The following is a 26,045-nucleotide window of genomic DNA, read 5'->3' on the forward strand; positions in this document are numbered from 1 at the left end:
AAATAATAGATTATTTTGTTAATATCATGCTGAAATGTAGTGTGCAGTTCAAGATACCTAGAAGTTTAAGAGGCTCTAAAAATGTTCCTTAATTGATTTCAATAAGTAGCATCCCTGGAACCCTCAAAATGCACATGCACTGGAGGTGTAAATAATGCCAGGTGCCATATTGCTAATAACATGGCATATACTAGCTGAAGTAGGATTGGGACATCATAGTATCATTCATTGTCAATATGACCTTATCAATCTCACTTTAAAATATAGTATTCTGGTAATGGCTGTTTGTAAATCTTCTCCAGTGGCAAGTACATCTTCCAAATAGCACTGCTCAAAACTACTTCCATCACAACCCCATCCCAACTACCATTAACCTTAATTTCTTACTGCCCGTTACTCCGCTGGTGTTCAGGGCAGCAATGAAGGTCCTCCATCTCTGGCAGCGCTCACGGCTTCCTTCATCGTGTCAGTAGCCTCCTCTTGGTTTTCACTACTGTCAGCCATGCAAGTCCCGGGTGGAGACTCAGGAATACCATCACACTCAGATGTAGAAGGATTCTTCATTGCTGTTTCCGTAATAATGTTGCTTTACTGGTCAGGGTTGTTAGCCCTAAACTGAACCCCCAAGCCTGGAGGACCAGGGGACCACTCTCAGTCTGGCCTCTGCCCTTTTATTATGTTTTGTAACTTCAAACCATTAAACTAATTCAAAGAAAGACATGGGAGACCAAAATGCAGGTCTAACTTTGAGTTTATTTACATGTGTTTACATATATAACTCATAATGAATTATTTCAAAAAAAAATGCTTATTTTTTTTAAATATACATGTGTGAAAGAGTGAGTGAGAGAGAGAGAGAGAGATAGATAGATAGATAGATAGATGGTTGTTGTGACAGAGTGTGCGGCAGTGTAGTGGGTATTGCTTGTCGCCCTCACTTTCAGCTTCCACCTCTGGCTAGCAGTCTCGCGAAAAGGAGAGCTGAATGCACAAGTCTCTCCCTACCAGTATAAAGCCTCTCCAACAGCAAGCCTCATGCAGTGACTCCTTGCTGGCGACACACGGAAACTGAACTCCGTTTGGAGTCAGACTAAACTAGAGGACGGGGAGAAAGTCCGGCCCGGGCACACGTAGCATGCAGACCCGCCAGTGTGTGGACATGCCCTGGTGCTCGTGAACCAGATCCCCAGCTACAGCTAAATAGCCTCACTGCCCTGTGGGCAGCCTCAGGAGGGAGGAAGGCTATGGGAGCAAACCCAGACAGAAAATCTGGAGTGGAGCCCCTAAGGCGGCTGGACACGATTGAACATCCTTCTGGCAACTCCCGCAGCCAAGCAGGTGTCAAACATATTGCTTTGCTTTCCTTTGGACTACACCCATGAGGCTGAGAGGTGCATCTTGATGTCTGGGCATCCATATCTTCCACCAGGCTTGTGCCCTGGGAAGGTCACTCGAGTGTCACTATCACTCCATTGTCCTTTGAGACAGACGGATGCCATGATCATATACAAAATTGCTCAGGTATTACTGGAATATTAAATACACAACACCTTTGACCCGTCTGGCATGGGTGACCCTGCCAAAAGCCCTGGCACCAGCCAATATTGCTCTCCAGGTCTTTGAGGCATGTAAAACTCCAATCCATGACAAGGTAGTGTTCCTCTTGGAGGTACCATTAACCGGTGCTACTCAAAATGGACAGATTCGGAGTAATTTACTTATCGCATGTACAGTGAAGCATACCATGAGATGTGTCATTTGTGTAGACAACCAACACCCTGATACGCTGGGGACAGTTCACAAGTGTCATCACACATGTTGGTCTCAGCATAGCACGCTCACGACGCTCAGCAGAACAACACAGAATGCAACAAAACAACTGTTAGGTAAATGACTCCCCCCCCCCCCCCACCTACCACACACATTGACAGTCCATAAGACCATAAGACAAAGGAGCAGAAGTAGGCCATTCGGCCCATCGAGTCTGCTCCGCCATTTTATCATGAGCTGATCCATTTTATCCTATTTAGTCCCACTGCCCCGCCTTCTCACCATAACCTTTGATGCCCTGGCTACTCAGATACCTATCAATCTCTGCCTTAAAGACACCCAATGACTTGGCCTCCACTGCTGCCCGTGGCAACAAATTCCATAGATTCACCACCCTCTGACTAAAAAAATTTTTTCGCATTTCTGTTCTGAAAGGGCGCCCTTCAATCCTGAAGTCATGCCCTCTCGTACTAGACTTCCCCATCATGGGAAACAACTTTGCCACATCCACTCTGTCCATGCCTTTTAACATTCGAAATGTTTCTATGAGGTCTCCCCTCATTCTTCTAAACTCCAAGGAATACAGTCCAAGAGTGGACAAACGTTCCTCATATGTTAACCCTCTCATTCCCGGAATCATTCTAGTGAATCTTCTCTGTACCCTCTCCAACGTCAGCACATCCTTTCTTAAATAAGGAGACCAAAACTGCCCACAGTACTCCAAGTGAGGTCTCACCAGTGTCTTATAGAGCCTCAACATCACATCCCTGCTCCTATACTCCATTCCTCTAGAAATGAATGCCAACATTGCATTCGCCTTCTTCACTACCAACTCAATCTGGAGATTAACTTTAAGGGAATCCTGTATGAGGACTCCCAAGTCCCGTTGCATCTCAGAACTTCCAATTCTTTCCCCATTTAAATAATAGTCTGCCAGTTTATTTTTTCTGCCAAAGTGCATAACCATACACTTTCCAACATTGTACTTCATTTGCCACTTCTCTGCCCATTCTTCCAATCTATCCAAGTCTCTCTGCAGACTCTCCGTTTCCTCAGCACTACCGGCCCCTCCACCTATCTTCGTATCGTCAGCAAACTTAGCCACAAAGCCCTCTATTCCATAATCCAAATCGTTGATGTACAATGTAAAAAGAAGCGGCCCCAACACTGATCCCTGTGGAACACCACTGGTAACCGGCAGCCAACCAGAATAGGATCCCTTTATTCCCACTCTCTGTTTCCTGCCAATCAGCCAATGCTCTATCCACGTATGTAACTTTCCTGTAATTCCATGGGCTCTTATCTTGTTAAGCAGCCTCATGTGTGGCACCTTGTCAAAGGCCTTCTGAAAATCCAAATATACAACATCCACTGCATCTCCCTTGTCTAGCCTACTGGTAATTTCCTCAAAAAATTGTAATAGGTTTGTCAGGCAGGATTTTCCTTTAAGGAATCCATGCTGAGTTCTGCCTATCTTGTCATATGCCTCCAGGTACTCTGTAACCTCATCCTTGACAATCGATTCCAACAACTTCCCAACCACTGACGTCAAGCTAACAGGTCTATAATTTTCTTTTTGCTTCCTTGCCCCCTTCTTAAATAGCGGAGTGACATTTGCAATCTCCCAGTCTTCCAGAACCATGCCAGAATCTATCGACTTTTGAAAGATCATCGCTAATGCCTCCGCAATCTCCATAGCTATTTCCTTCAGAACACGAGGGTGCATTCCATCTGGTCCAGGAGATTTATCGACCTTTAGCCTATTCAGCTTCCTGAGTACTTTCTCTGTCGTAACTGTGACTGCGCACACTTCTCTTCCCTGCCACCCTTGAGTGTCCGGTATCCTGCTGTCTTCCTCAGTGAAGACTGATGCAAAATACTTGTTCAGTTCCTCTGCCATCTCCTCATCTCCCATTACAATTTCTCCAGTATCATTTTCTAGCGGTCCTATATCTAGTCTCACCTGTCTTTTACTCTTTATATACTTGAAAAAGCTTTTAGTATCCTCTTCGATATTATTTGCTAGTTTCCTTTCATAGTTAATCTTTTCTCTCTTAATGACCTTCTTGGTTTCCTTTTGTAAGGTTTTAAAGACTTCCCAATCCTCTGTCTTCCCACTAATTTTTGCTTCCTTGTATGCCCTCTCCTTAGCTTTAAGTTTGGCTTTGACTTCTCTTATCAACCACGGTTGCATCCTTTTTCCACTCGAAAATTTCTTCTTTTTTGAAATATACCTGTCTTGCACATTCCTCATTTCTCGCATAAGCTCCAGCCACTGCTGCTCTGCCGTCTTTCCCGCCAGTGTCTCTGTCCAGTCAACTTTGGCCAGTTCCTCTCTCATGCCACTGTAGTTTCCTTTACTCCACTGAAACACTGACACATCAGATTTCGGCTTCTCTTTTTCTAATTTCACAGTGAACAGTCCTCCAACTCAGCTTAAATGCAGGCCCTGTTGGACTGAAAAGGCAGAGTGTCAGGACCCTGCTTGCTCGTTGGTGATGCTTACTCCTCTCTCTGCAGCACGAAGGCTGTGAGACTGCTCTGGCTGTCCCAGGCGTTGTATCTGCCAACATCACAGCGATTTACCCCCTCTGTGTGATGAACTGAGGCTGAGGCAATGGGCCTGCTCTGGGCTTCATGTCCATGGGCTCAATTTTGTTCTGAATGCTGCTGCTTGCTCTTATAGTTTGCGTGATTTGATTTGTTTTTCTCTCTCTCTCTCTCTCTCTCTCTCTCTCTCTCTCTCTCTCTCTCTCTCTCTCTCTCTCTCTCTCTCTCTCTCTCTGTGTGTGTGTGTGTGTGTGTGTGTGTGTATTGGGTGTTGGTCTTATTTTTTAAATTGGGTTCTTTCAGGCTTCTTGTTTTGTGGCTCCCTGTAAGCAGACGAATCTCAAGTTTGTATAATTTATCATACTTTGATAGTAAAGGTACTTTGAACTTTGAACTCCAGTATAGGCCCCCAGCCTCCAGGCTTCAGCCATTGTGCTTCAACTTCCAGACTTGCGATTGGGCTTTGATCTTCAGTACCAAATCCAGGACTAGCTAATGAAGAGACCCCAAACTCCAGGCTCTCATGCCTACCACTCATATGGACATCCGATTCTGGTACTTACAGATTAGCTGTTAACTGCCACCAAAATCCTGCAAAGACTTTGATCTTTAAGCATTTCAAAAAGTTTGTTGGCAATCGATTAGCAAGTACTCTGTTGCCCTCACAGTTAGATAAACCAGTTGCTTACGAACATGTATTTTAGTGGATGCCCTCTTTCCCATTCAACATGTCTGGGTCAGTGGGTAGGGCAGTGAAAGCTGAAGGACAGAGAACAGGAGGAAATTGGGGAAATGGGAAGACGTGTCCACCAAGGTTACTCAGGAAACAATTCTCCAAACCGAGTTGTGGCAAGGAGCAATGGGCAAAGAATCCGTTCATGCAGACATGGGATGTTACTTTGGTGCACTGTACCCAAAAGGTAATTCAGCCTCTATATGATATATCAAAAATGCTGTTGTATTCTACAACCAATGATCAGAATCAGGTTTAATATCACTAGTATATGTCATGCAATTTCTTGTTTTGAGACAGCAGTACATTGCAATATATAATAACAAACCATAAATTACAATAAGTATACAGTCTACAGAGAAAAAAGTTATATTAAATAAGTAGAGCAAAAATAGAAATTAAAAAAGTATGAGGGGTGATTGACAAGTTCATGAGCGGTATAACTCATCTCCTTCTACCTTGGGCCACTGACTTATCAATCACCCCTGCTGTGGACTACCTGGAGGTCCAAGACGCTCTCGTTCCATGCACGTGCAGTTCAACTCTTTGAGTGATAATGCAGAAAGTTTGAAGTTAATAACTCATCTCCTTCTACCTTAGGCCACGAAGCTGAGGACCACTTCTACAAAGAAGGGATCTGTATGCTCCACGACCACTGGACTAAGTGTGTACATGTAGGAGGGGACTATGTCAAAAAATAAATGTGCTAGGTTTTCTAAAATTGACTCCTTCTACCTTAGGCCACGAACTTATCAATCACCCCTCATATGATGTAGTGTTCATGGCTTCATTGTCCGTTCAGAAATAAGTTGGCGGAGGGGAAGCGGCTGTTCCTGAAACACTGAGTGTGTGCCTTCAGGCTTCTGTACCTCCTTCCTGATGGTAACAGTGAGAAGTGGGCATGTCCTTGGTGATGTGGGTCCTTGACAATGGATGCCACCTTTTAGAGACATCGTCTTTTGAAGATGTTCTTGATACTGGGAAGCCCCGTGTCCATGATGGAGCTGGCTGAGTTGACAACTTTCTGCAACTTTTTCTGATCCTGTGCAGTGGCCCCTCCATACCAGACAGCGATGCAACCAGTTAGAATACTCTCCACAGTACATCTGTAGAAATTTATGAGTGCCTTTGGTGACATAACCAAATCTTTTCAAACTCCTAATGAAATATAGCAGCTGCCATGCCTTCTTTGTAATTGCATCAATATGTTGGGCCCAGGATAGATCCTTAGAGTTGTTGACACCCAGGAACTTAAAACCACTCACCCTCTCCACTTCTGATCCCTTGATGGGGGCTGATGTGTGTTCCTTTGATTTACCCTTCCTGAAGCCCACAATCAATTTTTTGGTCCTACTGGGGAGTGCAAGGTTGCTGCTGCAACCCCGCACAACCAGCTGACCTATCTCATTCCCGTACGCCTCCTCATCATCATCTGAAATTCTGCCAACAGTAGTCATGTCGTCAGCAAATTTATTGGATGCCATTCGGGCTGGCCTAGCCACACGGTTGTGGTGGCAGAAAAGTAGAGCAGTGGGCTAAGCATGGCATCTTTCAGATGACCCTCAAAGTGTTGACTGTCAGTGAGGAGGTGCTATTTCTAATCTGCACAGACTGTGGTCTCCCTCTCAGAGGGAGCTACTGTTTCCCAAGCCTTGGAGTTTTTTGATTAGAACTGAGAGTATGATTGCATTGAACGCTGAGCTGTAATCAATGAACAACAGCCTGACGTAAGCATTACTATTGTCCGGATGATCCAAGACCCAGTGGGGAGCCATTGAGATTGCATCCACTGCAGACTTATTGTAGCAACAGGCAAATCGCAGCATGTCCAGGCAGGACCAGTCTCTCAAAGTACATCATCTCAGTAGATGCCTGTGGCTCTGGGCAACAGTCACTGAGGCTGCTCATCCTGTTCTTCTTGGGCACTGGCATGATTGTCGCCCTTTTGAAGCAGGTGGGAACCTCTGACTGTAGCAATGAGAGATTGAAGATGTCTTTGGACACTCCCGCCTGTTGGTTGGCACAGGTTTCCAGAAACCTAACAGGTACACCATCAGGGCCTGACACCTTGCAAGAGTTAACTGTCTTTAAAGATGTCCTGACATCAGTCTGCAAGACAGGGATCATGGGGTCACCAAATGCTGCAGGGATTCACATAAGAGGAGTGATTGATAAGTTCATGGCCCAAGGTAGGAGGAGTCAATTTTAGAAAACGGAGCACATTTATTTTTCAACATAGTCCCCTCTTACATGTACACACTTAGTCCATCAGTCATGGAGCATACAATCCTTCTTTGTAGAAGTGGTCCACAGCAGGGGTGATTGATAAGTTCGTGGCCTAAGGTAGAAGGAGTTGAGTTATACAGCTCTCATTCCATGCATGTGCAGTTCAACTCTTTGAGTGATTATGCAGAAAGTTTGAAGTTAATAACTGATCTCCAAGCAGTCCTGTAAGCACACTTCCATTTCCCTTGACCTTACCTTCTTGGTCCTCATCAATGGTGCTGTGGTCTTTAGTCTCTGTCTATGCACTGGGAGAACAAATACTTTCCAAAGTATGGGCAAGTGACGACATGGAAAGCATTCTTGATGGTGGTATAACAGTGGTCAAGTGTGTTGGCTCCTCTGATGCCATAGCTGATAAGTTAGTGGTAGTTGCTCAGAGACTTCTTCAAGCTGGCCTAGTTGAAATCTCCCACAATGATAGGAAAGGCATCAGGGTGTGCAGTTTCGTGTCTGCTGATTATGTTGCTCAGCTTCTCCGAGCCTGCTTGAAATGTCCTTTGCTACCAGAATGATGACAGAAAACTCCCTCGGCAGATAAAATGGACGGCGTTTGACTGCTAGATGTGCAAAACTGCTATGTTTATGCACAACGATAGATTAATCATAAAGTATATTCCACTTCCTCTGCCTTGTCCATCCTGTCTTTGCAGAGAATGGTGAAGCCATCAAGCTGCAGCAGTGTCCGAAATAGTGAGGGGAAAGCCATGTTCCGATGAAGCAAAGTACACAGCAGTCCCTGATACTCCCCTAGTACAGCAATATTGCTGGCAGGTTTTCAATTTTATTTTCCAGATACTGTACATTCACCTGCAGGATAGCCAGCAGTGAAGTCCAAGGCCTTCGCTTTTCAGTCATACCTGTAAGAACAGCATGTCATCCCTGCTTCTGTTTTCTTAAAGGCAAAATGCACTCATGATCTGAGTCTACCATCTGTCAATTTTCAGTATCAATAGTTTTTTTCTGATGTCTTACAACAATACTGCTGGCTGAAGTACACATGGCTGTGACTGAGTCGTCACTTAATGTTGCCATCTTACCGGAAGATAAAAAGGTCATTGCCACGTATTCAGTTGGAGTGAGTCATTTATTCACAGATAGTTAATGGTGCCTTTCATATTTCAGTTACCATACAGCATATTACACAAGAGATAGGCTCACCTTTCTTGGTTCCTTAAACAGCCCATGCTCCAGCTAGTACAGATGAGTCCTAATATGAGGCCCGTCACAAGAGAAAAAAATGATTGGTGTAGAATGCCATCAGGGTGCTCAAAATAGGAGTCTAGTTCCTGCACAGTTCAGCAGATACCCTGCAGTAATTCCCACAGAGAACTGGAAGCATTATAATGGTCTGCTATACATGTCACAGCCTAGAGTTAAATAAAGGCTCTACTATTGCCTGAAGGAGAAGCACATCAGCAGACAATGACAAAGGGAGGCTCCCATGTGAAGCACTGCCAGGACAGGGCCCATAGATTCTCTTGGGGTTCCAATCCTTTGGCTCTGTACTCTTGACAGGGAGGCAATTACATGCATGCCTTTGGCATTCTGTGACCACAGAACATGGCACATAGACTGCCGCATGGGGAATAACCATTTCAAGCACATTAACAATCGGTATTTGTTTTCTTAAGCCTTGACGAATGTCTATGGCAGATGCGGAGGCAGCTTCCAGGAGCTTGGCCATAACAGAAAACTTGTACCACTCAATTGTTCTTGCGAAGATGGAACAAATCCCTCCATAACATGAGGTGTACTGATATCCATCATCAGAAATCATGCCCTTTTCTCGATGCTGCCATCAAGTAGAAGGTACAATAGCCTCAGGACTCGAACCACCAGGTTCAAGAACAGTTACTACTCAACCATCAGGCTCTTGAACAATGGGGAAAGCAGTCACTTGCCCATCCACCGATATGTTCCCACAACCAGTGATCTCACTTTAAGGACTCTTCATCTCGTTATGCCATGTTCTCGTTATTTATTGCTATTTATTTATATTTTCATTTGTATAGTTTGTTGTCTTCTGCACTCTGGTTGATTGCCTATTGATCCAGTTATAGTTACTATTCTATAGATTACTGAATACCCCCTCAGGAAAATGAACCCCAGGGTTGTATACGGTGACGTATACTGTATATACTTCGATAATAGACATTCACTTTGAACTTCGGTCCATTCTTTCCGTTCACCTTCTCATGCAGCCCCAGGAGTTCAACACCTCTATTTCAATCTCCTCGTTTACCACCATCCAAACACTCCTGTGTAAAGAAGTGAACCACTTGCATTACTTCCAGTTCAGCAATTAAGTGCTCATAACGTTTTCTCCAACAAGTTTGTGTAACTGCTTCATAGATTCCCTGCATTCACATGTACCAAGGATGACCTTCAGCTTCCAGTGACCCATCACTACCTCAACATAGACTTGACACTTTATTTATTTACCTGCATTGCACTCTTTCTATAGCCGTAATTTTTTCTATACCCTGCATTTTTTTCCCTTTTATACCACTCCAGTGTACTTATGTAAGGAATAATCTGCCTGGATAACATGCAAACTAAAGCTTTTCACTATTTCTCAGTCATCATCATTGTGTGTTGTGTCATATAACATTGGTGATCATGGTCTCCATGTTCAAGACTGTTCTTGGCAATTTTTTCTACAGAAGTGGTTTGCCTTTGCCTTCTTCTGGGCAGTGTCTTTACCAGCCGGGTGACCCCCTCCAACCATCAATACTCTTTAAAATTTGTCTGCCTGGCATCAGTGGTCGCATAACCAGGACTTGTGATACGCCTCAGCTGCTCGCATGACCATCCACCACCTGCTCCCATGGTTTCCCGTGACCCTGATTGATGAGGGGCTAAGCAGGTGCTACACCTTGCCCAAAGATAACCTGCAGGCTAGCAGAGGGAAAGAGCACCTTACACCTCCTTTGGTAGAGACATAACTCCACTCCATACCCACTTCTCAACACCAGTGACAGTAATAAATCAATTACCGGACTGACCTCTGTATTTGGACTCCAGTATAGATCCATAGAAGCGCAAATGGAAAATTTGTGGAATGGTTCCATCTCCCTTTTCTGGCATCTCTGTACTCCAGATGTAGTAACATAGTCAACTTTTCAAAGCCCTCCAGAATATTCCTAGAACAGTCTGCTGAAGGTATATCTCTTTTAAAAGGTGCAAGGACAGCATTAATAGGATTGAATGATCTTTTGTTGAATCCTGTGACAAAGCAATGAACAGACGGTATGAAGTTGAGGTCCTCCTGCATTCCTGTCAATGAATGCGAGCAAGTCACTTGTCTTTCATAACTGTATCAGGTTATTGGGGCTGTTGAAAAAGGCAGGAAGCAGAACCACTGCTGAGGAATGAGCATTCACTGGCCCTTTCCAAAGAGCTTGTTTGATCTTTGGTCCAGGGAACCTCACTGTCAAGCAAGTCCCCCAAGTGACTTATATTCAGAGGAATGTTCCACTTGTAAGAGCCAATGGTGAAGTTGGGTGGAGGATCACATCAACCTGAAACAATCCTTTTATTGTAGCATCTGGATATTGTGAGCACATTTCAAAAGTTCGCCAGTACTGTTGTGTGGTCTTCTAATAGATGTTTCTATGAGGGAGAAGGAACAGGAAACCTGCTGTCAATGATTTCCATTCTCGAGTCATTAAGAGGTCACAAAATGTGGTTTATTTTCCAAGTTGAAGCTCAGCTGCATTCATCTTTGTAGCATCAGCATCTCGTAGCTCTGTAATGCCATTGTTCTAGTGTACTAATTACAGCACTGGAACGTGGATATTGAGTGAAAACAAGATCTATGGCGACACTTACCTGAGCTTTCAAATGTCCACAAGGCTTGGACTGCATTTTGTGACACACTATGACTGGGAGAGACAAAGGCAGTTAAGCAAAACTATTAACAGAAGGGATTTTGGAAATCCAGAGTAATAAAATGCTGGAGGGAGCTCAGCAGGTTAGGCAGCATCTATGGAGAGGAATAACTATTTGATGATTTGAGCTGAGACCCTTCCATAAACATTGACTGTTTATTCCTCGCCATAGATCTTTAAATTCCTTTGTTATCATATCCTGGGCCCACCACCTAAGTGCAATTATGAAGAAAGCACAGCAGTGCCTCTACTTACTTCGGAGTTTGTGAAGATTCAGCATGACATCCAAAACTTTGACAAACTTCTATCTATAGATGAGTGATGAAGATTATAGTGACTGGCTGCATCACAATCAGGTACGGAAACACCAATCCCCTTGAATGAATCACACTACAAATGTAGTGGATATCGCTCAATCCATCACTGGTACAACCCTCCCCAACACTGAGCACATTTACACGAATTATTGTGGCAGGAAAGCAGCATCCATCTTCAGGGACCCCCACCACCCAGGTCATGCTCTCTTCTATCTGCTGCCATCAGGAAGTTGTTACAGGAACCTTGGGATCCAGACCAACAGGTTCCAGAAGAGTTATAACCCCTCAACCATCAAACTCTTGAACTAGAGAGGATAACTTCATTCAACTTGTCCCATCATTGAACTGTTCCCACACCAATGGACTCACTTTCAAGGCTTCTTCATCTCATGTTCTCGATATTTATTGCTTATTTACTCATTATTATTATTTCTTTTTGTATTTGCAGTTTGTTGTCTTTCATTGATTCTGTTACGGTTATTATCCTATTATGGGTTTCTTGAGTATGCTTGAAAAAAGAAGAATCTCAGGGTTGTATATGGTGACATATATGTACGTTGACAATAGATTTACTTTAAACTTTGTTTATCCCTCTCCAGCCTCTTGTGTTTCTCAAGCAGAACTATTACTCAGATTATTAAACCACGAGACCAGCAGGCCATACCATGTAGTGATTAATTTGTATTCTAACATTTGAAATTTTTAAAACATAAAATAACCTTGTAATTCACTTAGCCTGGCCCAAACTTGAAAGCTGCTACAAATACTTCAAAAACCAAACAATACGCTGATGCTGGAAATTTGAAGTAACAGAAAATCCTAGATATATTATTTCAGGCAACATCTGTGGAGAAATGATTAGTTACTACAATTTATTACACCCATTCCCACTATAAGCAAGGCAGAACATTCTGACTGCAAATGGAAATAGTATCAAGAACTTACACTAGACTACAAAGATTTTCCTGAATACTTTTGAGTATATCTTATGGATTTTGGGCTGGTTATCATGAAAATCACCATGAAATTTCATATCACACGCCAATTTTTTGAAATCACCAAAAGTTGTTGTTTCGATTCATAACTCAAGCAGAATAACTGATGCTAAGATTAAGGAAGGTATTTTTGTTGGTCCCCAAATCAAATAGGTCAGCAATGTCCGGCAATCTGAAGAACTTCTAGTGGGACCGGAGAAAATCACATGGAAGGTATTCAAGGATGTTGTTGACGATTTTCTTGGCAACTACAGAGCACCAACTATGTGCAGCTGGTGACAACATGCTTCAGGCATTCAAACCACTAAGTGCAACATGTCACTAAAGATTCATTTTCTGCATCCCCATTTAGACTTCTTCCCTGGAGATCTTGGTGTTGGTCGTGACAAGCTTGGTGAAAGTTTTCACCAGGACATTGCAGTCATGGAGAAACTGCATCAGAGCAACTGGAATCCATCAGTGCTGGCTGATTACTGTTGGACACTTAAGTGAGAAGCCTCAGACATCTAGTACAAATGGAAATCATTGACAAGACACTTTTAGCTTAGCTGAACTATTGCAAAGTGTCAGTACTGTTATGCAATTAAACACATTATATTCAATTAAAGTTCATTTCTTGTTTCTCCAAATTCCTACATGACACAAGTAGTCTAAAATTATATTTGAGTTCAGCTTCAAGCAGCCTATCATAAACAAAAACAAGCAACACTTTTGAAAAAATGTGCTGACCAGTGAATGGTAGCATACAACACTTTAGAAGCACCGACAATGTTTTGTCTTGGCGCAAAATCTGGCTCACAACTAAAATATTCTTGATGGTGAAACTCTTACTTAACTCAAATCTATCCCAAGCATGAAGGAAAGGCAAGTCCATTGCACTTTTCTGCTTGATCTTGCTTCTCATAGCTGCAGTGACCTAAAACTGCTCTAAAGGACTTCAGCTCATATTTCAAGCTGCCTCAGGAACATCCACAGTATCGCTCCACTCCGCACAGGAGTTCTCGTACATCCTGCCGTAACACACTGTCTTTTTGTTCCCTCTGCATTAGTGATCTGCCCCGTGATCCAGCAAACGTTGCTTCTGCAGAGTCTCTCAATGCTGATGCACTTCTCTACACCTTCCTTACGAAACTGGGTGACAAGGTTGCATGAGAGGCTTGCAGACAAGTAGAATCCATGGATCATGAGTACATGCACCATTGTCTTGAAGACCCTACGTTGACAGTTGAAGTATTGACTGTTCTTCAAACCAATAAGTGCACTTCTGTTCAGTGCTTTTTTTTTAGGTCATTCAATGTAGGGGAAATTGGTGGAAGATCACTCACCTGAGACATCATCTGGTTTCTCTCTCCACAGGTACTGCCTGACATAATTCAAGCATTTTTCTTAAATGATAATCATGTTTAAGCCATTAAAAATAAATTATTAACATAAAAACTGCCTCAGTAAAAATATGCCATGTTTGCTAAGATATCTGCATTCTGTGCTTTCAAGTGTTTTACTGGAGGAATATTTATGCCATGAGCTTAAAGGGTGACTGCTGCATCTGTGTGGCAATAAAATCATAAGTTCATATTTACCCTTGCTCTGAACAGTAGGAGTCCCAGATTTATCTTAAAGCTTTCCCCAGGAAACAAGAAATAAAATTGACACTACTTGGATACCTCAGTCAGGTTCAGAATCAGAATATCACACCCTGTACACTTTGATACTATTTTGATGCCAAATACCCAAAGTTCTTTTGTTTTTGGAGTTTGTGTAAACCAATATTTAACTTATGGCCTGGTATAATGCTGCCATCTCGTGGTAGCAGTTGAAAGTACAGGCATAGCTTGGATGAGAAATACAATTGCATTCTGTATCACCTGATCTTTCAGTCAAGACACAAGTAGTTACCAATAATAATTTCTATAATAAATAATACTAATGATAATATTAACAATAATAAATCCAGTGTAGTTATCAAGAGAAGTTGTTACAAGGAATAATGAAAATATACTGGAGAACTAGATAACTATCTGCAGAATTCCTTGTGTTTGCGTAACTATCTGAGAATTAGCAATCAGATACATTGAAGGGTTTACATAGGAATCTATGGACGTACTTTCAAGGATTCTACATCTCATGTGCTCAGCATTATTTATGTACTATTATTTGTATTTTTTGTATTTGCAGTTTGTCCTATTTTGTACATTGGTTGTTTGTCAGTTTTTGTTTGTGTGTGTAGTTTTTCGCTAATTCTATTATATTTTTTTGTTTTGCTGCAAATGCCTGCAAGAAAATGAATCTCAGAGTAGTACGAAATATGCATATAGTGACATACACGCACTTCAGTGATAAATTTGCTTTGACCTTTGAACGGGTGGAAGCGTGAGGAGCCTGTTAGGCTGAGTAGCAGTTTCTATACTGTAGATAGTTCCTTTGCAATTATCGTTATCTCGGAGGTATACAAGAGTAATGAGACCAGTTTTTGATGGTGCATGCTGAGAGAAGAATAATCACACTCACCTCAAATTACTCAGTTACAAAGGAATTATATGAAGAAATGTGGACTCTCTCTCAGCACTTTAGGTGTTTGTCAGTCTTCTTTTTAAAATGGGTTATTCTGGGTTTCTTGTTTTGTAGGGAGACTGCCTGTATGTAAGGAGACCTACTTTGAACTTCAAGATTTTGTGTTCAAATTTCAGTGTGAAGATTAAACCTGAAACTAAATTTTACCAACCAAGAGAATCTTGTTTTTTTCTTGTTTCACTGGTCTTGTAGTCCTATCTTTCCACCTCCAATTATGGATCAGCACCCTGTGAAATACTCAAATTAACCTGTGGGGCCAAAAGAGACTTCTCTGCTTCATGCCACATGAATGATAATGGAGCTACAAATTTGGACCAGCTCAAGAGATGACCCCAAATCATCCAAGCACCACAGAACTACAGAACAGATTTGGTATGTGTGCAAAAAGCTCATCTCCTCCACATATTAATCAGAACATTTTAATGCTATTTCAATACTGTTGTGCAGCAGAACATTGAGGTCGGCAAATTCATCTTTTATACCTATTTATTTGAATTATCTCAACAACTGATTTTTCTTCAGATGAAAACGACAGCAAGCAAAAGTGGTTTCCATAAAAATACAAATAATATTTTTATCACCTCCTACAATAAAAGATGCATCTCAAGATTGGTGTACAATAGAGCTAAACAAATAAAATCTTCAAATTTCAAAACATAGTTGTCCATCTGCCAGTGTTATAATTCAGCATCTATTATATTTTTTAATTGGCAAAGAATATGTAAAGAGCTCTTCTAAATAACCCAAGCTGCTTTATCACTTCCAGTTGTCTCATTTTGATATATCTTCTTTAAATTGTCATCAGGGTAGTCTGGTTACACATAATTGTCTATTTCAATTTCTTAAAGAGCCAAAGAATTGCATTTGGATCAAAATAAGTTGGATAATAACATTAGATGGTTAATTCAAATTAACAACTCCCCAAAGACCTTCACACCCAAAATCAAGGCTTTTCCTTCAGCTATCAAAAACATAGCACATCTGATTTAATTTCTGTTCCTTGTCATTAGTTGATCTCGGTTAGTCTAGAAATGCAGGCTTTAAAGATGACCTTGGTCATAACAAGGTCCAATCGAAAAAAGTCCCCCAAGGCCCATGCCCATGGTTTAAAATTCTACTTTAAGTTTGAACAAGTAACGAATTTGTATTTCATTCTTCAACTTAACCTGCCACCACATATGTTAGCTTCACACATTAAGCAACCAATGGGCAAACTAACGTACGTGATTCAGAAATGTTTCAAGCTTGTAACTTCCATTTATTGCACTGTCCGTGAAGAATTCCAAAAGTTTAATTTATGTGTTTTAATTTGCCGGCACAATCATAGAATTACATTGCTTAGGCAACTTTAAGATTATTACTTTCCTGCTGGTTAATTGATTTTCACATGGGATGTGGCCAAATGAAACTGTATTCAGTTGCGGAAGAGTGGTTTAAGGTAATCTGCACCTTCATGCACAATTCAGATTTCGTCTCTTAAATAGACTCACTATATTACACACACATATGGCTATCCATACTTTGTATAAACAGCCATACTGGCTTTAGACATGACATATACTGTATATAATTATATTGCTGGGCATTTTTCAAGTATATACAGACACAATATAAACATTTCAAATATTTATCATAATGGCCTAGTAAAAGAACTATTTTTTTCAGGTAAACTAAAATACCTGTACTGTTCTTTAAAATAACTTTAGTCCAATATAATGCTCTTCGGGAGAGGTTCTTCCAACTTAAATACTTTCTCTCTGCTACAGGATAGTGACCTTCGATAGAGTATCCTTATACTTGCCTGGGATGTATTTTTGCTCTCAGCATCTTCTGCACTTGACAATTTGCTCTCTGATTCAATGAGCCCCGATAATCTTCTGCTCAATTGAGCACTTGCGTTTCTTTCCTTCAAGTGTCCAGGGCTTTTCACATCTACCCAGGTCAGTCCTTCTTTATTCATGCAGCCAGACAGTCGGGCACTACGTCTCACCTTCTTCTTTACAGATTTTGCATTTTGAAGGAAACCATCGGAACATTTTATGCTGGTTTCAAGCTGCTTGGCTGCTTCAAATATATTAGAGTCTTTCTGCTCCAAACAATGATCAAAACTAAAAAACAGAGGTTCACAATTGGTTGTTTCTTGGAATTCACCTACCCCCTCAGTGAACATTTGTTGATTGGGGAAAGTAGGTTCAGGAATCACGTTGCAAGAATCTCTCTCTTTTCTTTCTTCTCTTCCAAAGAGGTTCTTGTCTTTCTCTTCACATTCATCTCCTGCATCAATGACACAATGTCCTTTATCCTCTAGGGCCTGTTCTGATTCCGTCATACATGGCAAATCTGCTGCACTGAATAACTTGCTTTGCCTGTGGCTGGGTCTACTTAGAAATACCTCTTGAGCATCTGGAAGCAAAATACAGAGGTCCTTTTCCTCAAGAACAGTTATACCACTTGTCACTGATTCACTTATGGTTACTTGAGACTTTTCAGATGTAGTAGCTGCACTGACAGGATTCAGTTCCGGTGTTTCACTTGGGTCAGTTAGCTGGTGAGCATTGAGATCTTCAAGAATGTTTGATCCAGATTCCAGTAAAGAACCTAGTCCATTGTAATCATCAGCATGAACTTGCTCAGAGTATTCTTCAAGTCCAGCTTCCATTACACACTGTCCTGCAGATAGACTTTGCACATATGCCATTCCCTGCTGACTAGTCTCCGGAGAAGGTTCTTTGGAGAAATATTTGTTTTTATTCTTTACTGAAGATTTCCTTCTTGCATTTGTGGGTTTCGTATCTTTGGTGACATCATCACCCCTTGAGATTTTCAACTCTTTTACTTCAAACGCAATGTCTTTTTTACCTTCACACAGAGAGGGTGAAGGACCACTGCCACTTTTGAGACTGTAATTAGACTGGTTTGATTTCTTGGGCACAAACCAACAAACTCCAATGTTCCCTTTCTGAGCTTTACCTTCAGAATCTGGTTGAATATTCTGTTCTTCCTCGATGCAGTGCACTGATCTCTTTCTTGCTCTTCTGTGTCCTCGTGCTTTTTGCCCAACTAACTTGGCAAGAGAAGCAGGAGCATATTTATCAGCCATGCACTCAGGTGTGGACATGCATTGACTACTTTTTCTTCTGACATCAATACCTGTTCAGTATGAAACAAAACAGTTAGGAAATGTCTTGGAATTGTCAAATGGTGACAGAAAGAAGTAAAGCTCAATTATTTAGCATTTTTCCAGCTTTTGGCCTCAGTTGATTGAATAGGTGATGCACCAAAAACAAAAAAAAAAAGTTCAGGTAATTGAAGTCAGAATCAGAGTAAGTTTTGATATCACCAGTACATGTCGTGAAATTTGTTGTTTTTTTCTGCAACAGTATAATGCAATAATAATTTTAATAACTTTGAATAACAGTAAGTATACACTTATATACATACATATATATATATATATATATATATAAACACACACACATATATATATATATATATATATATATATATACACACACACACACACACACACACATAGTATATATGGTCAGGCAGCATCAGCCTAAAACGTCAACTGTTTGTTCTCTTCCACAGATGCGGCCTGACCTACAGAGTTCCTCCAACTTTTTGGGTCTATATTAAATAGTTAAGTTAAGTAAGTAGTACAAAAAAAGTAGTGAGGTATTGTTCATGGGATCAATGTCCATGCAGAAATCGGATGGCAGAGGGGAAGAAGCTGTTCCTGAGTCACTGAGTGTGTGCCTTCAGGCTCCTGTACCTCCTTCCTGGATGGTAGCAATGAGAATAGGAGATAGTGGGACTTAGAAATGAACTGGGACAAAGGTACTAGTGTAAATCTATAGTAGAATGCATTTCATCGCCAAAAAATATTGAAAACTGCTAATAGATATATTGATATAATTATTGCAAAAAAAAAAAGCTCAATTATAAAGGGTGACACTATCACACAACCCTGCCTTGTGCATTCATTTTGGTTTAAAATGATCCATATTTGCAACATTAAGGGTCTCATTTGTGGTGTTGAGGGCAGGAAGCTGTAAAAAGAGCCAGAAGACAAGGCTATTTTGATTATCAGCTTTTCTAGCTTGTTATTGGGTGACAATGGTTGAAATGGTATTGACTTAAAATTATATCTGACTGAAATAAGACTTTCAGAAATTCAACGGTGGTAGTTTCTAATACCCATGTACATTTATATTTCCTACGCTGCTTATAGATCATTAAGTCAACAAGAAATTACATTGAGTGTTTTTAACGTTCTAAAGCAATATACTACACTTAAGCCAATAGAGATAAGGCTAAAACAAATTCTAGAATCCTGTTCAAAATCATTAATATTTTCTGAAGTGATATATTTACCACATAACACTTCCTACAAAGTGTACTGAAGTGTAGCCATTATCTGAATATACGAACCAATGAACTGCACTTCTGAATGAATTCCTCTCTGCACCTTGTGGTGCATCAAGCGACAATTTTGCCATTTCTTTAACATTTTGTCTGGTTTTTACAAGGCCGAGTTGCTAGCTAAACACTCAACCCAGCACAGATGGTAAGTGTGCAAGGAGCCGGCCAGATTCAAACCCAGGACTACTCACCACAAAGACCAATGCTGATATCACCAGCCGACCTGAACTTCACGTCAGCAACCCACATATCAACCCAACTGAAATCAACTAGCTCAATAAACTGAGTATCAAGACATTATGTTGTTAGCTTTAGGGGCTATACCAACTAAGCAAGTGTAAAAATCTGTGTCAGGCAGTATCCTGCATTTTGAGGGACATTCTGTACCATTTAATTAGCAAAGTGTATTCACGCAATGTTAATAAAACATAGATTGCATCATCACATTCTCCTAAACAATTCAAAGCTGTGTGCTTTAAAGAGAGGGGAAAAAAACTCGTGACACTAATTTGCTACTTCCAGAGAAAACACTCAGCTCAAAGTTGGCCAAAATAGAGATGGCAAGTAACAAATGGACTTCAGGTCATGCAATTGTAATTTGACAATAGTTAAGTTCTTCAAGCAGCCAAATTATAAGAGAATTTTTTCTGGCTTTTAACAGCATGATGACAATGACAAATTACCTGCAGGTTTTTTTCCCCCACCAACCATATTAAAGTGGTAAAGGCAAATAGCTTGAAATAAAGACTTCCAGCCTTATTTCAATATTTCAAATACAGAAAATGCACCCATTAAAAACAACAGGGATTTAAATAGAAAGTAGTCTGGAGTGCTGTTCTGAATTGTCCAGGAATCTATACAGCAGTTAAAGGTACAAATTTATCTCCAGTATTGAAGGAGTACAGAGAAAATTTACAAAGATTTTGCCGAGTCTGGAGGACATGAGTTATAAGGAAAGATTGAATAGGTTAAGACTTTATTCCTTAGAATGTAGTAGATTGAGAGAAGATTTGATAGCGGTATATGAAAATGATAGGGTAAAAGTAAGCAGGCTTTTTCCACTGAGGTTGGGTGGGACTACAACCAGAGTCATGGGTCAAGGGTGAAAGGTGTAAAGTTTAAGGGGAACATGAGGGGAAAGTTCTTCACTCAGAGGGTTGTGAGAGTGTGCAACAAGCTGCTAGCACAAGTTATACATGCGAGCTCAATCTCAAAATTTAAGAGAAGTTTGGATAGGTCCATGGATGGAGAGTATGGAGGGCTATGGTCCCGGTGCAGTTTGATGGGAGTAGTCAGTTTAAACGGTTCAGCACAGACTAGATTGGACAAATGGCCTATTTCCGTGCTGTACTTTTTCTATGACTCTAGAAAGGCTGCATAAAATCAATAGGTACATTTAACGTCAGAGAAATGTATACAATATACATCCTGAGTTTCTTTTCTTCGCAAACATCCACAAAAACAGAGGAGTGCCCCAAAGAATGAGTGACAGTTAGAACCTCATAATCCCCCTTCCCCCACCAGTAAAAAAAATCGGCGCCCAAAAACTGAAATGCAGGGGTCCCTAAAGGTCCTATGCCTCTCCGTACTATCCTCTTGTCTAATGTACAGTCTCTGGAAAACAAATTAGATTACAGTACCAACAGGACATTAGGGACTGTTGTGTACTTTGTTTCACGGAGACATGGCTCACCCCAGTACTACAGACACATGGTTGGCTTCACCTTCCACCACATGGACTGGACAGCAGCATCAAGTAAAAGCAGATGATTAACTTATTGTGGAGCACAGGCCTAGTGCTTCTGTCCCAATCTTGCTCCCCTGATCTTGAACATCTGGCGGTCATGTGCTGTCCATTATATCCGCCAAGGAATTCTCTGTCGTCCTGTTTGCAGTTTACATTCCACCATTAGTAAACATCAAGCTGGCACTGGAGGAGCTGATCACCGTGATCAACAATCACAAGACAGCTTACTCTGATACCTACCTAATTATTGCTGGGGATTTCAATTAGGCCTGCCTGAAGAAGTCGCTAATAAACTACCACCAACATGTCACCAGTAGAACCAGAGGAGCTAACACATTTGACCACTGTTACACTACCATCATGAATGATTACCATGCCATCCCAGGCCCACACTCTAGCAAGGCTACACTTCTACTCGCATCGTACAGGCAGAGACTGAGGGTCACAGCACCAGAAGTGAGGACCACAAAGGTACGGTCAAGGGAGGCAGAAGAGTATGTACAGGATTGTTATGAATCAGTGGACTGGACCACGTTCAAGGATTCAGCTTTGGATCTGAATGAATATACCACACCACAGTTGTCACTGACTTCATCAAGACCTATGTGGATAAATGTGTGCCTCCAGGAACATACCCAAACCAGAAGCACTGGATGAATCAGGAGATTCACGGCTCTGTGATCTTCAAGAATTAGCAATCCAGAACCCTACAGAAAGTTGAGGTACGACCTACAGAAGGCCATCGTGAGAGCAAAAAGGCAATTCCATGAGAAGTTAGAGATACAATCAAATGCACGACAGCTGTGGCAGGGTTTGCAAGCCATTACTTCCTATAATTTGAAATCTAACAGCATAAATGGCTGTGATGATTCTCTCCCCAGTGAGCTCAATGCCTTTTATGCATGCTTTGAAAGGGAGAATGAAACTACACCTGTGTGAATCCTCACAGCATCTGGTGACCCTGTGATTACTGCTTCAGAGGTCGATGTCAGAACATCTATCAAGAGGGTGAATCTTCACAAGGCATCAGGTCCCAATGGTGTAACTAGCAGGGTACTGAAAACTTGTGCCAACCAACTGGCTGGAGTGTTCAAGGACATATTCAGTTTGTCACTGCTGCTGTCAAATGTTCTCACCTGCTTCAAAAGGGCATCAATCATACCAATGCCCATAATGACTATCACCTGACAACACTCACATCTTTTGTGGTGAAGTGCTTTGAGAGATCGGTTCTGGCTGGAGTTAATTCCTGTCTGAGTAACAGCATGACCGACAGTTATTTGGCTACTGCCACAACAGGTCTACAGTGGACACCATCTCACTGGCTCTCCATTTGGCCTTGGAGTATCTGGATATCAGCAATACATACATCAGGCTGCTGTCTATCAATTGCCGCTTGGCGTTCAACACCATCTTCCCCTCAGTGCTAATCAACAAGCTTTAAAACCTGCAACTCTGTGCCTCCCTCTGCAACTAGATCCCTTGACTTTCTCATCAGGAGTCAGTGAAGATCAGTAATGATATCTCCTCTTTGCTGACAATCAATAGACACGTGTTTAGCCCACAGCTCCATTCCCTCGACATTTATAACTGCATGGCTAAGCCAACTCAAATGACGTCAATAACTTCACTGATGACATCACTATTGTTGGCAGAATCCCAGAAGGTGAGGAAGAAGTGTACAGGAGCAAGAAAGATTGATGGTTGAGTGGTGTCACAACAATAACATTGCCCTCAATGTCAGTGAACCCAAGGAATTGATTGTGGAGTTCAGGAAGGGAAAGTTGGGAGAACACACACCAGTCCTCATTGGTGAAAGGGTGAGCAGCTTCAAGCTTCTGGCATCAACATCTCAGAGGAGCTATCCTTGGTCCAAACACATTCATGCAAACACAAAGAAGTCGTGGAGCGGCGAGACTTCATTAAGAGTTTAAGGAGATTTGACATGGCACCAAAGACTCTTGCAAATTTCTACAAGTGTACAGTGGGGAGCATTCTGTCTGGTTGCATCATGCCCTATAAAGGCTCCAATGCATAGAGGGTTGTAGACTCAGCCAGCACTATCACAGGCACAACCCTCCCATATCGAGAACATCTTCAAGCGACAGTCCCTCAGGAAAATGGCAGTCATATTAAGGATCTTCACCATCCAGAATATTCCCTCATCTCATTACTGCCATCAGGGAGGAGGTAAAGGAACCTGAAGGCTCATATTCAATAATTTAATTACGGCTTCTTCCCATCTGTCATCAAATTTCTGAACGGTCAATGAATCCACAAACAATACTTCATTATTCATCCACAGTACTATTTGTCTGTAACCTATAGTGTCTTTACATCTTACACAGTACTGCTGCCACATAACAACAAATTGAATGACATATGACAGTGATAATAAACCTGATTTTGATGTTGGCCTTTCTGGCAAACACTTTAGTTAGTAACTCTTGATTAATTCAGTCGAAAGATAACTCCAATTGGAAGTATGGAGAGTCACCATACTAGAACAAAGAGCTTTTAGAAATTATGTATGAGAATAATATTCTAACATATACAACCTCCTACCATTACATCTTCTCTCTTGACCAATTCTCTTACTTTATTTTGCTTCTTCTCTTGCAACTGAGAAAAACCTACATCAGCTTCATAAAATTAGTTATACCCAGATGTAAAAGGTTACTTACCTTCAAGATAAATCAGATTGTTTCTCCTTGAAGGTTCACATTTTGACATTTCATCACTATCAGATAAATCTGCTGATTCAGACCAGATATCCAAAACCTCCACGATTGGGCTCAGTAAAGGCTTCTTCGAAGCATATTCACGTTTTCCATACAGGTCCTTCTTGAACTTTTGTCTATATTTCCCTTTAGTCGCCTATAAAACATTTTAGCCGTTAACATTTATGTTCTCTTATTTATTGTTTAATATACAATATGATTTATCATTGTACCAAGTTTTTTTTATTAACATTACTAGATTTATTTATATTGACAATGATGCAAGGAAGGGAAAATTACATCCTAACCAATAATGCTTAATGTTAAGCGTGACTCAGAGTACAACCTAGGACCACTTAGCTGCATGACGATATGTCTTTTGGACTGTCAACCATATATAAAAGTACTGAGTGAGCAGAACATTAATAGAGGGATCTCTACAGCATGGAAGGTTTAACTTAGGCTCTTGCCCTTTGCCCAGACCCCTTGCTTAATGGTATTGGTCCATGGCATAAAAGGAAAGGTTGGGAACCCCTGCTCTAGTCCATCCCTCAACCACACCATCTTCACTGGCCTCTCTTTTACTTGGCTTTGATAGCTCTGATCACACCCTTTCATTTGTCAGTCCCATTTTGGATAATCCAGCAGAAAGTAACAGCCATCTACCCAAACTGGATGAGGACAGTATTGGCTCTGGAGTATACTACTGATTAGTGTAGGTTGTGCTGAATTTATTTCTTAAAGCTAATAAGAAAATTAAGCAGTCACTTAGGAGGTAATATATTGATATAGCTAGAAGGCTAGGTAACAGGACACTGTAGATATAAATAGGTGTTTTTCTGGTTAGCAAGATCCAACGAGTGGTATACCATAGGGATCATTACTGCAGTCACAACTTTTTACAATTACATAAATGATTTAGATGAAAGCACCAAAGGTATGGTTGTTAAATTTGCTGATAAAACAAAGACAAGTAGAAAAGTAGATTGTGAAGGCAGGTAATTAGGTCATAAGGGATATAGATAAAAGTGTGCGGGCAAAGATCAGCAAACATAATATAAAAGAGGTATTGGAAAATTGCTCCTTTCAGATTCCCAAGATGCAGAGGGATCTGGGTGTCCTGGTACATGATTCACAAAAGGCTAGTGTGACATTATTGCAAGTAATTAGGAAAGGGTAAAATAATGTTTATTGTTTATTGCTTGGGAAATGTTAATTCAAAAATGGGGAAAGTTATGCTTCAGTTATATAGGGCAGTAGTGAGTTCAATTATGGAGTACTGTGTACAGTATTGGACTTCTTATTTTAGAAAGATATTAATGCGCTGGAATCAGTTGAGGAGAGGTTTTCGGGACTAATACTTGGAATATGAGGAAAGTATGGACAAGCTAGGCTTGTATCTGCTAGGATTTAGAAGAGTAAGAAGGGATCTTTGAAATATACGAGATTACAAAAGGTCTTAGCAGGCTGGAAGTGGACAGGAGGTTTTCTCCTTGTGGGAGACTCTTGAATTATTTAAAAATAAGAAGTTACCCATTATGGACAAATAAGGTGAAAGTATCACTCTCAGAGTCATGAAGTTTTGGAGCTCTTCTTGAAAAGCAGAGTCTTTGAATATTTTTAAGGCAGAGGTAAATACTAGATGAGCAATGAAGTGAAAGGTTACCGCAGGTAGATTGGAACGCAGGATTGAGGTTATAATCAGATCAGCCATTATCTTATTGAACAATAGAGAAGGCTTGAGGGGCCAAGTGACCTACTTTCCAAGAGGAAGTAGACTCAGAGAATTTATGGGGGTTTTTTTGGTATACTGCTTGACCTATGAAATTTCCTAGACAGATTCTTGATAACTCAAGTACTCTTTGACAGATTATTGGATACTAGGAGATTCAATTATATGGGATTAGTACAGGAAAATGGGGAGAAGTAGATCAGGCATGAATCAGAACAGGAACAGGAATACTCTTGCTTTAACCTTCATGCTCTTTTTGTTCTTCATGTTCTATTTCTTCAAAGAGATTAAATGGCTGTAGAGAAGCAG

At 41.1% G+C, this 26,045-nt stretch overlaps 1 protein-coding gene across 1 annotated transcript in view; it reads right to left on the reverse strand.

Annotated features, from left to right (window-relative positions):
* Positions 1 to 15,601: 15,601 nt before the first annotated feature.
* LOC140202339 (uncharacterized) overlaps positions 15,602 to 26,045 on the reverse strand; it is a 54,658-nt gene continuing 44,214 nt past the window's right edge. The window contains exons 13-14 of the mRNA XM_072267250.1: positions 23,969 to 24,161; positions 15,602 to 18,262 (exon numbers count right to left, since the gene is read on the reverse strand). Of these exons, the coding sequence (XP_072123351.1) occupies positions 16,815 to 18,262; positions 23,969 to 24,161 (1,641 nt within the window). The 3' untranslated portion in view covers positions 15,602 to 16,814. The remainder of the gene's footprint in view (positions 18,263 to 23,968; positions 24,162 to 26,045) is intronic.

Source organism: Mobula birostris, chromosome 8, assembly GCF_030028105.1.
Source record: "Mobula birostris isolate sMobBir1 chromosome 8, sMobBir1.hap1, whole genome shotgun sequence".
NCBI lineage: Eukaryota > Metazoa > Chordata > Chondrichthyes > Myliobatiformes > Myliobatidae > Mobula > Mobula birostris.